We start from the raw sequence: 15927 nt of genomic DNA, 5'->3' as shown, positions 1-15927 counted from the left end.
CTCTCTTTCTCTTTCAGGTTGTCTTCTCTCCACACAGGCTTGGACCCTGGAGAGAGTGCCTGCGTGCCTCCCTCCTGGTCCATGAGCAGGAGGCCCGCCCTCAGGCCTGTCCCACCCAGGATTCTTTGCTGTTTGTTTTCTAGGACCATCAAGGTGGAGGTGTATGACTGGGACCGAGATGGCAGGTAAGGGCAGGAGTGAGAGAGGTGTAAAGGAAGGTGAGTGGCCCGAGGGAGCGCTGGGAGGCCAGGCCGGCCCATCAGGGCACTCTGGGAGGGAGGAGCTGGGTTCCACACGAGTCTGCTGACAGGACAGGGTGGCTCGGCCCCATGGAGGTCCTACAGGGCCAGGGATGCCGGGGACCCCCTTTCCCTCACAGAGCTGCCAGCAGCCAGCCCGTGCACTCACTCTCCTCCCCTGCAGAGCCGGGAACACTCTGAAGTGCCCGTGCTGCGGGACACTGAGCATTCACACACACTGTCTCTCCCTGTGGGAAGCCCTGGGCGAGGCGCTGTAGGCCGACCAGGCCCAGAGGCGCCCCACAGTCTAGCAGGCGCTCCCGCTCCCTGTAAACACGGAGGGTGAACTTAGGTCTGACAGAAGACTCTAAGGGACAGCGGGGTGTTCTGAGGCTGAGGGAGGACAAGGCAGAGCCTGAGGAGGGCTGGGGCTGGCCTGCAGGAGGGTGACCTCTGCTTGGAGACTGTGGGGGGCAGGGCTGGGCACCCCACAGGGAGCGAGTGTGGCTGGCAGAACAAATGTCTCTCTCTCAAAGCACGAGTCCAGGCTCCTCATTGTCTCCCAGTTATCTGACGAACCAAACCTAGCCGCATCCTGGCAAATTGCAGCCTCTCCCTGCCGGGGCGCCTCTGAAGGGCAGCCACAGTTGGCACTTCCCATGTCTGATATGGACTGGGGCATTGTGCCCACATAGCCAGGTCAGGCCCAAGCTGTGGAAGATTCTCCAGTGCCCATCCTGCCCCTGTTAACCCCGACCCCACCTCCTCCATCCCTTCCGGCCAGCCAGGTCAGCACCGCCATGCATCCAACACAAGTTGGCTTCACCCTTTCTTCACAATTCCCCACGTGTCTCCTCTGCCCAGGGGGGTTCCTTCCTCCCTGGCAACTTGAGACAGCCACCAGGTGCCCCAGGCAGGGTCCTACCCTTATCAGCAGTCTGAGGTCCGTGAACCAGCTGTCACCACAGCACGGGGCCACGAGTGTAGCTCAGGGTAGAGGGCCCGCCGAGCACTTGGGAGACCCTGGTTCCATCACACACCGAGCACAACTAAGTAAACTCCCAGGGCTGGCCCGGCTCAGGGGGCAGAGTGCCCACCTGAGCTCAATCCTGGAAACCCACGAGAAGGTGGGCTGAGAGAACCCACTCCATCAAGCTGTCTCGTGACCGACGTACTCATGTGTGGTCCAGGCACACCTGCACACAGGCATGTGCACGCACAGACACACACGCACACACACACAAGCGTGTGCACACACACGCACACACACACACACACACACTACCAGTAAAACTAAACTCCCCCAAACCAACGTGTATATATGTATCAAGGTTTCACAACGAAATCCATTAGTTTGTATGACTTAAAAAAAAAAAAATCCCAAAAAACAAAAATTACTGTGGGCTCCCGGCAGGGCATGGGCCAGGGACACCTGGACACCTCTGGCTGCCCCAGCTACAGCGCTGAGCACTGTGTCCCAGCAAGGACTCGGGGCTGGTGGGGGCGCTGTTTACGCAAGCTCTTGCTGTGTCTACTATGAAAACACACTGGAAAAAGACCCCCGCGGCCTGAACGTCGCTCCCATCACCTCCTTAGGAAATGTTAGCAGGAGGACCGGGCGGGCGTGCAGCTCAGAGACAGGGCCCAGACCTGAGGGATCCAGTCCCAGGGTTCCACTTCCGGCACCACCAAAGGAAAGGCCCAGGTGGTGTCATGCAACTGTTCAGGAGTCTGAGGCAGGAGGATTGGAGTTTGAGGACAGCCTTCGCAATGCAATAAGAAGTTATCTCAAAAGGAATAAATTAATGAGACAGGCAGGCGGGGTGGTCACATCCGTCATCCCAGCACTCCGGGAGTAGAGCGAGAAGGGTCAGGAGTTCAAGGCCATCCTTGGCTATACAAGTTTGCAAGTTGGCTGGGATATAAGACACTGTCTCCATAAAGCTCAAAATATAAATTAAAAAAGTAAAAACAATATTTTTTAAATGTTATTGAGCGGGACACAGTGGACATGCCTTTAATCCCAGCACTCTAGAGGCGTTGGCGGGTGGAGCACCGTGAGTTCTAGGCCAGCCTGATCTAAATTAGAAGGTTTCAGGCCAGCCAGGACTACATTGTGGGGCCCTGTTACTGGAAAATCTGTCCCAGCAGGGAGGAGTTAATGAATGCCTTTAAGCCTGTCACTTGAATTTTTTGACAATTGCTAAATTTCACTGTATTCACCTCATATATATATAGCTAATATAATTTAAAGGAAATTCCATTGTGGCATTTACCCCTAAATATTTCATTAGAAATGTCTACAAAAAAAAAAAGCACATTTCCCCACATCACTGTGAATGCCATTATTCCACCTGACACACTGAGCCGCAATGCTTGACTGCCATCCAGCGCTCACCCCGCAGAGAGACTGTCCCCGAATGCCTTTTCTTACTGGCTCCTTTAAATAAGAATTCAAGCAGACCTGTGTCTCCTTCCTCCGGGACCCTGGCTTCTGCCACCTGGCCGCTGGCTTCCCTGGCCCTGGCAGAATGATGGCGGGGTGGGGCGGGGGCATTCGTAGCCTGGGCCTCTGTCTTCAGCCTCATCTTCCCTTACAGCCACGACTTCATCGGGGAGTTCACCACCAGCTACCGGGAGCTGGCACGTGGCCAGAGTCAATTCAACATCTATGAGGTGAGGTGCAACAAGGGTTGGGGGAGGGGGGCCTTCTCGTAAGGGTGCTGGGTCTTGACAGTAAGGGCACGGGAGCTCAGAGAGGGGCTGAGGACTTCCATGTTGTGCCACATGGAGGGTTTCATGTTCCCATTTCACAGACACACACACACACACTGCAGGAAGAGCCTTCAAGGTCACTCCTGAAAGCCGAGCCCCGAGGTCCTGACTTGAGTGTGGCCCGTGTGTTCAGACAAAGCTTGCGGTCCTCTGGAGGATGATGGTGCTCTTAGCCGCCAGCCATCTCTCTGGTCCCCGTGGTTGCGGTTTGGGGGAAGGGCTGTAGCGCTGAGCTGGCTGAGTCCCCCGAGCCCCAGGCAAGGCAGAGGCCGTCTTCATTTGGGCCACCCCTGACGAGGTTCTTCGTGAAGTGGATGGAGTTAGCTCTGGAGCCTGGCTCCCAGTGGCTGTGAAATCTCAGGCAAAATGAGAGTGGGGAACGCAGAGTGGCCAGCCCGGTTCTCCAGTCCGTCATCCATCTTTGCGCCTTCGAGGTCAGTGGGCTAGGAGCCACTGCATGGGAAGCCGCGATGCCGTTTCTGGGGGAAGAGACAGCCTCAGCTTCCCTAGCCCCCGGGGGCGGCTCCGAACCCCAGGGGTGTCGCTCGGAGGCCCAGTGGGCTCAGGGAGGCCTTGCTAGACTCCCCAGGCAACACCCCATCTCGGACCTGAAGCCACCCTGCCGGGATGCACTTCTAACCCAGCCCCTCCCTGGACCCCGCCCCTGCCAGAGGCTGACTCACCCGCCGGGCCTCTCCAGACAGGAGGGCGGGGCAGGCCTTTCTCTAATGCCCCCTGCAGGAGGCTGTCACCTTTGCAAGTCCCTACCGTCGCGCTGCTCCTCCCCAGGGTGTGCCCGGGGCCCTCCCAAGAGCGGGAGGTTCTCAGAGGTGGAGTCTGCCTTCCCGGTGCCCAGGGAACCAGGATGCAGAGCTGCGGGAAGGCAGCCTCGCCGAGTGGGCCAGTCCCTGTGGTGTCCATAGAGGGCGCTGCGGCCCCACGTGGAACCTGGCAGCCGCCGTGGCTAGGGAGGCCGTGCTGGTGGCGGTTCTGGGGAATCGCAGGAGACCTCAGAGCAGACAGGGCGCTAGCTCACTGCCCGCCTCGCCCAGATCCGATGCCAGCCGCTGCCTTAGTGTGGGGTAGCGTCAGGGCACGGAAGTGTGACTACACGTTGATTTAAAGATCACGGAGAAGGTTTCAGAGAACCGAGTCGGACGTGGTGTTGGGAGTCTGTGATCCCGCCACTCGGGAAGCCGAGGCAGGGGAATGTGAGTTCAAGGCCAGCCTGGGCTACCCGGCGAAACCCTGCCTCAGAAACACCAGAGCAAAATAAGATGAAACAAAGGCAATATAAAGAAATCATACCCCAACCCTAAGTATGTGCTATTTCCACTCTGCATAAGGGTGACCGTGGAGCCAAGGTCAGAGGTCAGAGGTCAGAGGCGCATTTGATTCCCGTTGTTCAAACCCCGAATGAGCCCAACTGGGGAAACTCAGTAGTGTTGAGACAGCAGCTCTGCCTACCCATCGGGGCAGCCAGCAGCCGGTGGTGGTGGTGGAGAGGGCTGCACCGGGACCAGAGAGGCACTTCCGGCCTCAGTCCTGCCCGTGGGTTCTGCTCGCCCTCGCCTTTGAACTTGTCGCCCAGCCCCATATTTGTGCACCGCTGGGCTGGAGACTGGTTTCTCATCCTGTGTCTACCCGGATGGCCGCGTGACCTTGAGCAGGACACCTGGCATCTCTGTGCCCTGGTGGCTTGCTTTGTCTCCAGAGTGGCTGTCAGTCCTGGTTAGACCACAGACGCTGCAATTAAGGATGTAGGGAAGGCCAAGCGGCGGTGGCACACGCCTTCGGTCCCAGCACTCGGGAGGCAGAGGCAGGCGGATCTCTGTGAGTTCCAGGCCCGCCTGCTCTACAGAACAAGTTCCAGGACAGCCAGAGCTACACAGAGAAACCCTGTCTCGGGAAGCAAACCAACAGAAGACATAATGAAGCCCCCCAAGGGAGGCATAAGCCACGTGGGGAGGGGGACGAGCTTGAGAGGAGGGGGGAACCGCCTTGCTTTGTTGATTGGATACCAGAGGAAGCCCGGATTTCCCCTGCTGAGCACGGGATCAAAGAGCCCAGTGCAGTGTGGCCATGCAATGAGACCCTGCTCCTGGCCCCGGATAGTGACAGCCACCTACAGACTTTACCAGATGCCAAGGGTGAAGGGTGCAACCGCTTGCCTTGACTGAGCCTGCTGTGGGGAGCCCTGCCTCGGAATAGACAGATCTGGTTTGGAAGCTTCCTGCTGTGGGTCAGGGTGGCAGCCCAGGGCCAGGCTCCAAGGCTCGGAGGCTCAGGGCACCCCTGAGTGGGAGCCCCAGGGAGGATGGGGAAGGCAAGGCCCTGGGCTAGAAAGAAGGTGTGTGCAGAGCTGGCTTGCAACACCCGCCTGCTCTGGGTGGGCTTGAGGGTATTGAGGACAAAGCTGAAGAAACTGTCCTGGTGTGTTGGATCCTGGGACACGGGGTAGGACGCCCAGATGCCAGCATCCCACAAAGCCTGGCAAAGCCCTTCCCCAAGCTGCGGTCACACCCCGTGGCCTGCTGGGCTGCTGCCCACGCCACACACCCCAGGCTGGGGGGAGCCCCGAACCCACCCTGGCTCTTCTTGGACAGTACCTGCTCTTTCCCTACAGGTGATAAACCCAAAAAAGAAAATGAAAAAAAAGAAGTACGTGAATTCTGGCACGGTGAGTAGCACCCGTCATTGGGGGGGGGGGGAGTTGCCGAAAGCCAGGCTGGAGCGTAGGGTCTGACTCCCAAGTCACTCAGCAGGAAGGAGACACCCCGTGTTTGTGGGGAATTCCCAGGGGCCGGGCACTGTGAGAGGCCTTTATGGCCTCTGCTGTCCTGGGGAGGAGTCGGGGAGGAGTGGGGCCTCGGGCTGGGAAATGACTCAGGCGAGGTTACACAGCTAGCAGTCAGCCGGAGTCAGCCTCTCACCCTCCTGGGCAGCAGCAGGCGCTGTCCCTGCTCCCCTGCTCCCGCCAGTGTGAGGCCTGGTTAGTGGGGCAGGATGGGAAGTTTCCGGGTCTCTGGTCCAGGCTCCTCCTGGGCCTCAGGAATCTAAGGGCTGACCAGCCACCCCCGGGAGGACCTGGGAGGAGTCCACGGGCCCCTCAGGCGCTTCACGCTCTGTTCCCCTGGGTGTGGCTCTCTGGGCCACCGCACACAGACCTTTTCCTGTGTCCCCCGTTCTTCAGCTTGAGGGACATCAGCTTTGTCCCAGCTGGCCTGGCCACGCTGACGGATTGGTGGATTAATCAGTCGGATCCACACCAGAAGGAGCCCCTCGATCTCAGGATCCCCTCCTTTCAGGGGCCCCACTCTCTCTCAGTGACCCAGAATCCTTTGCAACAGGCTGCCCATGCGGGCAAGGCCATTGCCAAAGTCTCCTGAGAGGCAGGAGGCGGGAGGCTTCAACCAGCAGAGGGAAAAGGCGGGCTGCTCGGCGGGTCTTGGGGCTGAAGGGGCAGAGGCTGAACGACACCCCAGAGGCGGGCAGGCCAGAGAAGAGAACAGTTCAGAGACAGGAGTGACAACGGACAGTGGCACAGAGCATGGGATCCATGCCAGTCAATGACACAGGCCTTGACACGGCTGGGCCTCTCTCAGGAGGACTCTCCAGCCTCGACATTGCAGCCCAGGCTCTGGGTTTCCCCAGGACCCACTTGGAGGATGCCTGGGCCTTTAGCCTGTGTCCTGGTACTTAAGCATCAAACTCAAGCGTGGTCCTAGAGCCCGCCAAACTCCAGCACTCAGGAGGTGGAGGCAGGAGGAGCAGTTCAGGGCCACCCTCGGCTACACAGCGAGTTCGGGGGCAGCTGTAGCTACATGAGACCCAACCTCAACATGAAAGTGATGGAGGTTCCTGATCCAGATGCAGAAGGTTCGAATCCCTGCTGTGCCTCATGCTGGAGCCTGTTTCCTTGGCTGTAAAATGGGGTTAAGAGTCGTCAATCGGGCTGCCCCAGACACAGCATGGAGCGACAGCCTGAAGATGCTCTCCACAGGCATCTGGGGCTCCCCACTAACCACTCTCCGCTCCTTTCCCAGGTCACCCTGCTTTCCTTTGCGGTAGAGTCAGAGAGCACCTTTCTGGACTACATCAAAGGAGGGTGAGAGAAACAGGGCGCGCCCTCCCCGGCCCCAGGGACAGGGCTGGGCTCCCCACCCCTCTGTGTAACCAGAGCACGCCCCCTTGAGGCCCCAGCCGGAGCCAGACCCTGGCTCCCCGGCAGACTCCGCCTCAGAGCTGAGAACCCTGCCCTCTCCTGGATTCTGAGCCCAGGAAGCCTGCCAGGGTCACAGGGTCACGGGGTCATGTGGGGTCCCTGGGCAGAGAGAGTACCTGATGGTGGTGGGCACTCTGTGAAAAAGAGCCAGGGTGTGGGAGATGCAGATTCCGGGTCCCTGTTTGCCTTGGACGTTCTGAGTTACAGTGGGCGCGTCATGTTCTCTCTGAGGGCAGGGACCTGTAAGGACAGTGAAGTTGGAGGACAGTCCCAGGGACAGCAGGTACCCAAGCCCAGGCCGAAAGAGCAGAAGGAAGCAAAGCGGGGGGTGGGGAGTGACCTCCAGGCCATCGCATACCAGAAGGCCCCAGCCGCCAGCTTTCCTAGAAATGGCCCGATTCCAAAGAGGGCCTCCCTGGTGCGCTGCCAGCCGGGGCGTGGGCAGTCCACAGGTGTAAGTGAGCCACGGCTGCACCTGCCAGAGCCGAGACAGGTGGGGCGGCTACCCAGCGCGCATCCTAGCCCGGCAGGCACCTGGCTGCCTGGTGTGCAGGGCACAGAGAGAGCTGCCTGGGGCACGCCTCACTTTCCCATGGTTCTGCACCTTCCTCTCTTGGATTCACAGCCTCGAGGTTGCAAGCCCTCCTTCTGTCTGCAGAGCAAGCACACACACATACACACACACACACACACACACACACACACAGGGCCTTCCTCTAGCCCCTCTCTGCATGGACCCGCTCGCTGCTCTGGCTGCCTTCTCCATCACTTCTACCTTTGCGTGCGTGCAGCATTTCCCTCCCATGTGTGAAAAAAAAAAATCCCCCAACCAAAACTCCTCCCCTCACTGTTCCGTTGAGCAGCCAGCCCTCCTGTTCCGCCGCACTGGGCAACTTTCAAGCAGCTTCATCATTTGCGCGGCGCTCCTGATTTGCATAGCTTCTGGGGCGAAGGAAGACCTTATCTCCGATTTGCACCCACCTGCGTGGTGGCCCGGCTCCTTTTGTTTCGAGCCCGTTCGGCCTCCTTGTCTCCTCTGTTGTTTCCCATGGGGCTGGGTCTGATGGAAGCTGTTTCTGTGCCGAATATGACGGAGGCCGGGGTCTGCTGAGGTGCCGTGCGGGTGAGAGCACAGGGAACGTGTCCAGGCAGGAGGCTGACAGAGGCGTCTGTCTGGGGGCCATGGCTTCCCTTCCCTGCTAGCTGAACCCAGAAGGAAGAGAAACGAGGGTCACTTTTCTCATCTCAGATAAGTGCCAAGGGGCAGGAGCAACATGGCCACATGGAGTTATTCCTCACAGTGCCTGCTTTCTGCTTTCTTCTTTCCCTCATCTTCTCAGGACTTTGAGCAGAAGGATAGTTAAGAAGCAGGGCCAGCCCCTCCCCTCATCCCATCTTTGGAAGAGACAGCGCAGCTGTGTCCCCTTGGCTGTAGTTCAGCAGGGCAGAGATGGTCCCTGAGCCGGGGTTTTTACTCTCCATGTGTCTCCTTTCTTCCAACAAATACGCTGTTACTGCACATGGATACATGCCATCACATGGTCTCCTGCCGTAGCAAGGGGTTTCCAGCCATCTGCTTCAAACAAGTATCAGGCAGAGTTGAGTGTGGTAGTGATTTGAGCAGCCCTCAGGGGCCCGGGTTCTTGCTCTTTTGTGGCTCTTCTCTTGGAATCTGGAGTCCAGAGGACACTCTGCCCCCAGCTAGCAGAAAGATGAAAGATGGGACTGCATCTACCTAGAAAGCCTGGCTTGTCTTCTGCTGGCCATGTCCTGGCTCTTTTTCCCAGGGCACAGAGGTGCATCAGCTTGGCTATGCATAGGTAGCATGGGAGCTGGGGATTCTGATAGGGACCTTCTCCTAAGTACAGCTGAAATGGAGCCTGGCTCCCGTTACATCCTCCGCAGCCCCATGCAAGACACCTCCTCCCAGTGTGACCCCAGGGCCCCTCCTCAGCCTCCCTGGGCTTTTGGTAAGCCCATTCTGAGGGCCCCCACGTCAGAGTGGATGAATTGCCACAGGCTCTGGACTCTTGCCAGTCAGGTTCCCAGCAGTGTGAGAATCACAAGATGAGTCTCCACCCAGGCCCACATCTTCATCAGCTTTTACTCTGTCTACATCTGGCCCGGATCCCACGGCAGCCAACTGTTGAAACACCCAAGCAGGCTTCACTATGAAAACTGTCAACACATGCTATAGAATCAAGAAGGAACAATGACCCTCAAGGGCTTCCCCTGCTTCTCTACTGACCCACCTGGATAGCTGGAGTCTTTTCTTCCCCCTCAACCACTTCTGATAAACTGAATCTCACCCCTCATCCATCCCTGGGTCCTGCAGAAGGTAGCTCTAAAATACAAGGCTTTCTTTACATAAAATAGAAGGGGGTTAAAGAGATGGCTCAGTGGTTAGGAGTGTTTCCTGCCCTTGCAGAATACGACTCCCATGTCAGGTGGCTCACAAAAGCCTGTAACTCCAGCTCCAGGGGATCTGGCGCCCTCTTCTGACCTCCTCTAGGACCTGCACTCAAGTGTACATTCACACACACACAGACACTTAATAAAAAATTTTTTTAATTTAAACATATAGCCATAATACGTGATCACAAGATAACCCACAATCCATAATGTCATAAGCACTAAAAAATAGTTTCATAATACAGAATCAAGGCAGTTCCCAAATGTCCTCGATTGTCTTAAAACTTGTTAAGATTGGTTGATTCTGAAGTCCAGTCAGAATCCAAATACTGATTGATCTATTTCTTTCTTGAATCTGTTTTCATCTCGAGGGATCGAAAGGGGACCAGAGGTTCCCGAGTTCGCCACTGCAGTCCCTGTGGGGGTTCCATACGGTTTCAGAGACTCTGGGAGTATGCTGTGTATCTCACAGACTCCCCGTGAGGCCATCGCACTGTCCCTGCTCTGTCCCCTGGATTTCCTGTTAGAACGTAGAGACCGGGTGTGGTGGTGCGTACCTTTGGTTCAAGCAATCTGAAGACAAAGACAGGAGGACTCCTATGAGTTCAAGACCGGCCTGGTAACATAGCAGGTTCTAGGCTAGCCAGGGCTGCCGGCTGAAACTCCATCTCAAAACTAAGTGAAGTAAATGAAAGAATGTAGCAGAAAGCTGTGGAGGGTCAGCCAGGGTCTGGGTTGGGTTTTGGGCCCCAGGCAGCATTGTGGATAGTGTCATGTTCTTCCTCCTAAAAGATGCTTAGCATATATTTTGAACTCTTTGCCATGTTTTAAGCATTAACTGGACTCTGAATTTGAACGGGAAACCCAGTGACCCCTGACCACACCTGCTCACGTGGGCACAGAGGCCAGGCTCAGGGAGGAAAGGAACTGTGGGTGCCCACACAGCATAATCGCCCGGGGTGTTCTGGAATGCTCACCTCCAATGCGGGCAGCGGCCCATGGCTGTTGCCACTGTCCCAGCTTCCCAGAGCCTGCACACAGTGGCTCCACTGAGGCTACGTGCCTGACAAACATGGACGCCCAGTGGTTCTCCCGCCTTGCCTGGAGCTGCCCGTGACCGTGCTCCCCAGGTGACTCCAGGTCTTCCCCTCTCTAGGACACAGATCAATTTCACCGTGGCCATCGACTTTACCGCCTCTAACGGTGAGTGGGGCAGGAGCGTGCCGGGTGGGTGTCTCTAAGCTGCGGGGGACAGCATGGCCGTGAGCTGGGTCCCTCCTACTTCCTGCTCTTCCTGTGGTGTGACACCGTTCCGAGGGAGATGTGAGCAAACACATGCTCACCCAGACAGGGGACCAGCAGCAGATTAAAGTAAGGACACCACCCAGGCCCAGCGTGGCCGAGAAGGCCGAGGGCTCCCCAGGTCAGATGAGCCTATCCCGGTGACCTGTGCTGGTGAGAAGGCACACCCCAAGCCCCTGCCCTGGCCGGGAGCAGCCATCCAATGGGAAACGAGAACACAGTGTTTTACATCTGGCTATGGCTGGGCAGCCAGGAGCCATCATGGAGCCTGAGTATGTCCTGAGAAACACAGAGCTGCTCGTGGGGTCGCGACCCCGCCAGAGTGCTCTGAGCATGTTCTGTGTCAGGGGACACCTAGGTGTCACCCTTCTCTGTATGCCAAATGTCTCTATAGCTACGGGGCACGCGTGCCGGGCTGTTAGAGCTGAGGGCGTTACAGAGGTGAGGGCATGGCTCGGTGGTTAAGGCACTTGCCGTGCAAGTGAGGACTGGAGGTCTGGTCCCAGGACACGCTTACGTAGCAGGTTCCTGCGGTAGCCCAGCTGTAATGGGCTCAGGGGGACGAGCCGTGCTGGCCAGCTCCGACTGGGAGACCCCACCTTCTCAGATCAGCCTTGGCCACACATGGCGGGCACGCCCACATACATGCAGACAGGCATACACACACAGATAGGAAAACGGCAGGAAGACACTTCTACTGACGTCAGTCCCAACCGGGGATCGTGGGACGGGCAGGCACCCCTGTTTTCCAGGTGAGGGAAAGTAAGGCCGAAGGGGTGAGACCACACAGCTAGCGGAAGGCCGGGCCGTGGGCGGTGCCCCGGGGAGCTGTGGGTGAAATCTGAGCGCTTGGGGATGACAGGGGCGTGGGGCCACCGTGGCGGGAGAAGGGAAAGGAGGGCATGACAGAGAGAGGGCTCAGGGATAAGCAGGGCCACCGTGGGCCGCCCCCGCCCGGTTTGGCACGCCCCCCCCCCGTCCTGCGTTTCAGGGAACCCCTCGCAGTCCACATCTCTGCACTATATGAGCCCCTACCAGCTGAACGCCTATGCGCTGGCGCTGACCGCCGTGGGCGAGATCATCCAGCACTACGACAGCGACAAGATGTTCCCCGCCCTGGGCTTCGGGGCCAAGCTGCCCCCCGACGGCAGGGTGTCCCACGAGTTCCCACTGGTAGGCGCTACCGGGGGGGGGTGTCTTTGTTTTTCGAGACAGAGTCTCTCTGGGTAGCCCTGGCTGTCCTAGAACTCGCTCTGTAGACCAGGCTGGCCTCGACCTCAGAGATCCACCTGCCTCTGCCTCCCTGAGCTCTGGGATTATAGGCGTACGCCACCACTGGCTGGGTGAGCGGGTGGTTCTAATCCTTAACCCTGGCCTAAAGACTTACAGAGTAAACTCCATAGTCTTGGCTTGGGGTCTGGGCTAAAGGCAGCTGCGCCTGCCCTCCCCCCTGCCCGCCCCCACCTCCCTGAGCCCAGCCTCAGCTGCCCCCTCTGTGTCCCAGAACGGCAACCAGGAGAACCCCTCCTGCTGCGGCATTGACGGGATCCTGGAGGCCTACCACAGCAGCCTGCGCACCGTGCAGCTTTACGGCCCCACCAACTTCGCCCCCGTCGTCACCCACGTAGCCAGGTGAGCAGGGCAGGAACCCCGGGACACCCTGGGAGGGTTTGAGGTGAAGGGCAGCTGCTCACCCCGCAGCAGGAGGCCAGGACATTCCCTTTAAGCCCTTACCGCAGTGAGGAGCCCCGTTCAGGGGGCCTGGGCTAGAGGCTCCGGGACACACCTCTGTGTGCCCACCCCACCCCCACCCCACAGGAACGCCGCAGCAGTGCAGGATGGCTCCCAGTATTCTGTGCTCCTCATCATCACTGACGGTGTCATCTCGGACATGGCACAGACCAAGGAGGCCATCGTCAATGTGAGTGGACGATGGGCTTCTGTGTGTGTGGTGTGTGTGTGTGTGTGTATGTGTGTGTGTGTGTGTGTGTGTGTGTGTGTGTGTGTGACAGGGATTTGGGAGACACAAGAAGCATTGGGCCTGTGAAACATCAGACCTCTGAGCCAGGCAGGCAGCCCATGGCTCCCTCAGTCACCCACCCTAGGCCCCGGCCTGTCTGTCATGGAGAGGCCAGGGAGGGGTCCCACCACCTGGAAAGCTCTCTTCCCTAACCCTGACCCGTGGTTTCCATACAAAAGGGCCCCCAGCCACAGCTGCCTTGGTCCCACATGGCGGAGTCCCGGCACCAGAGAGAGGGGTTAGCTGGGAGTCCTGGCTCCGGCTGCAGCTCCTCTGCCCTTGCCCCTGCTCTGTGTCCCCTCCCTATCCTCTCCTTTCCTCGGGGTTCCTCGGGGTTCCTCGGGGTCCCCTGGCCTTCACGGCCTTCTCCATGCCTTGCCCTCTCTTCCTCTGACCCACCCTCCCGTCCCTGCCTGCCCCTCATGCAGGTCTTTCCCCTCCCCTGTCTTCCCCCAGGCTGCCAAGCTGCCCATGTCCATCATCATTGTTGGCGTGGGCCAGGCCGAATTCGATGGTGAGTCCGGCGTCCCCCTTTCAGCTCTTCCTCCCCGCAGAATTCCGTGGCATCTCGTCCCCACCAGAGAGCCTGGCCGTGCACGCAGTCTGGGTGGGCTTCTGTGGTCCTGAGAGGGTGCCCATGCAGGCCTCATCCCAGCTGGCCTCCTCACCCCAGACCAGGAGTCTGGACAGTAGCAGCAGGGCGCTAGCTGCATGCTGGTCTTGGCCTCCTGTTTTCCTCACTTCTGGTGTCTAGGCCAGGGGCCCTGCACTGGGCCTGGGATTGGAGGGCAAGTCCTGCCAAATGCGCATGCCGTTCCCTGCCTCCTCTCTCGCTCTCTCTCTCTCTCTCTCTCTCTCACACACACACACACACATCCCTTGTCCCTACAGCCATGGTGGAGCTGGACGGGGATGACGTACGGATCTCCTCCAGGGGGAAGCTGGCCGAACGGGATATCGTTCAGGTGACATGGGCCCTGCCTTACTGCAGAGTCCCAACCAATATGGCGGTCCTCCAGCCAGGCCAAGCTCGGGGCCCCTTTGAGGGCTTCCAGAGGCCATGCCCTGGAATCCCCTCCTTGGGCCAGTCTCCTAGGGAAGACGTCCCCCTCCATCCCCACCCCGTCTGAAGCCCCCTTCTAACCTGAATGATGGCCCCCCTCCGCCACAGAACCCAGGGCCCACCCAAGAGCTCCACGAGCATTTGACTTTTCGTGGCCTGTGCCTCGTGGCCTTCCAGTGCCACAGAGACCCTCTGCAGAGGGAGGTGGTGTCCTTAGCCCTGGAGGAGGAAGGCAGGAAGGAGCCAGAGGTTGACAGTGTGAGGAAGGTGGCTTAGCTGTGGGTTCCGAGGAGAAAGGACCAGAGGAACCCCCTGGGGAGGGGTGGCAAGGAGAAAAGAAGCTAAGCAGAATTCAGTTCACCTTTCCCAGCATCCCTTGAGCCTCTGTTCTCATTGCTAAGTCTCAGGGAACAGGCTGGGTCGGTGTTAGGTCCTACCATGGAGTAGAGTTGAATTACTCACCACAGAGACCTGGACAGCCTCTGGGGAGATTCACCAAGTGAGGGTCGGAAGCAGTGGGTCCTCTGGAAGGTGGGGGGGACCCAGGTGTCCCACCCTGACCCCGTCTTCTTGCCTGTCAGTTCGTGCCCTTCCGGGACTACGTGGACCGCACAGGCAACCACGTGCTGAGCATGGCCCGCCTGGCCCGGGACGTGCTGGCCGAGATCCCCGACCAGCTGGTGTCCTACATGAAGGCGCAGGGTATCCGCCCGCGCCCGCCGCCCCCCGCGCCGGCTCAGTCCGCCCCACAATCCCCATCCCGCTCAGCGCCCGAGTCCCCCCTGCACACAGATATCTGAAGCCACAGGACCCCGGGGCCAAGGGTAAGCTGAGGCCCCACTCTTGTGTGGTCGCCTTCCCAGTCTCCACTCAGAGGGCCGGCAGGAGAAGGGGCATGCAGGGCCTCATCTCCCACCCTCTAGACTCAATCCTCTGCCCGGATCCAGGGAACTGGAGGTGGGGTAGAAGTCAGGGGGACACAAAGTTCTGGGGTTGCGTGGACTCCCCTAGCCCATACCGTACGACCCCAAGATCCCCCGTTCTTGCAGCCCAGCTGGGCCTCCTCCAGCTCCCCTCCCCTCCTGACCTAGTGTGCGGTGTCCCCAGTCCGTGAGACCCACTGTCCTGTTTCCAGGGAACCCCAGGCTAGTGGTCGCCCAGGGATGTGTGTGACCCTCCTGGGGACAGCATACATAAGCAGGGCCGTGGGCCGTCAGGGGCCGAGGTAGAGGCCTGTTAGCAGAGCTCCCTCACCATCCTCAGGGGCCCGGTGGTGTGCTAGAATGTTCTAGATACAGATCTACAGCCTCACCGGATGCCACAGTGCGTCACCTGGATGGCACAGGTGGCCTGGGGCCCCAAAACGTCTCCTGCTCAACTCGGAGGCCGCTCGTTCGCCTGCCAGGAACAGGCCCAGCCCCTGCGCTCCCATAGGCTCCTGCTCTCTGTTGTTCGGTGGCTCTGGGACCAGAGAAGGTGGACGGTGGCCCTGGGCACCAACCTGTCCCCACCCAGCACAGCCTCTGCTCTCTGGGCCTCGGTGTCCACACCTCTGTGAGGACAGCATTGGTCAGGGGGTCCAGCGTTTCCCGAGCCGTCCATTCCACACACAGCCTCCCCACCCCCCTCCTCATGGCCACCATCCACACCCAGGCCGTCTGGGGTCGCCCTGTCGCAGCCTGTCACCCCACACCCTAGCCCTCCGGAGCTCCTGCCCCTGCTGCGGGAAGGTCGGAAGGGGCTTTTCACCCTAGGCCGCTCACCCCACCGGCCACCGTCATCCTTTGTCCACTGGGGCAGGCTTGCATGTGTCCCGTATGCCGCATGGGGTCCCCGCCTGCCGCCTCCCCACCCACCCACCTCTGTCATGCATGGTGATGGTGATGATGTT

At 59.2% G+C, this 15927-nt stretch overlaps 1 protein-coding gene across 4 annotated transcripts in view; it reads left to right on the top strand.

The window, feature by feature from the left end:
* Positions 1-15360, top strand: part of Cpne5 (copine 5) — a 71728-nt gene extending 56368 nt beyond the window's left edge. For 3 of the 4 annotated variants that reach the window (XM_021633468.2, XM_021633467.2, XM_021633469.2), the window contains 11 exons: positions 144-185; positions 2840-2915; positions 5641-5694; positions 7061-7122; positions 10808-10854; positions 11945-12126; positions 12458-12585; positions 12772-12874; positions 13430-13487; positions 13865-13938; positions 14618-15360. In XM_021633468.2, the coding sequence (XP_021489143.1) occupies positions 144-185; positions 2840-2915; positions 5641-5694; positions 7061-7122; positions 10808-10854; positions 11945-12126; positions 12458-12585; positions 12772-12874; positions 13430-13487; positions 13865-13938; positions 14618-14836 (1045 nt within the window). In that variant the 3' untranslated portion in view covers positions 14837-15360. The remainder of the gene's footprint in view (positions 1-143; positions 186-2839; positions 2916-5640; positions 5695-7060; positions 7123-10807; positions 10855-11944; positions 12127-12457; positions 12586-12771; positions 12875-13429; positions 13488-13864; positions 13939-14617) is intronic. The other variant, XM_021633466.2, reaches the window with a different exon arrangement.
* The last annotated feature ends 567 nt before the right edge of the window (positions 15361-15927 follow it).

The sequence above is a fragment of the Meriones unguiculatus genome, chromosome 16, assembly GCF_030254825.1.
Source record: "Meriones unguiculatus strain TT.TT164.6M chromosome 16, Bangor_MerUng_6.1, whole genome shotgun sequence".
NCBI lineage: Eukaryota > Metazoa > Chordata > Mammalia > Rodentia > Muridae > Meriones > Meriones unguiculatus.
This window is presented reverse-complemented; position numbering and strand designations above follow the sequence as displayed.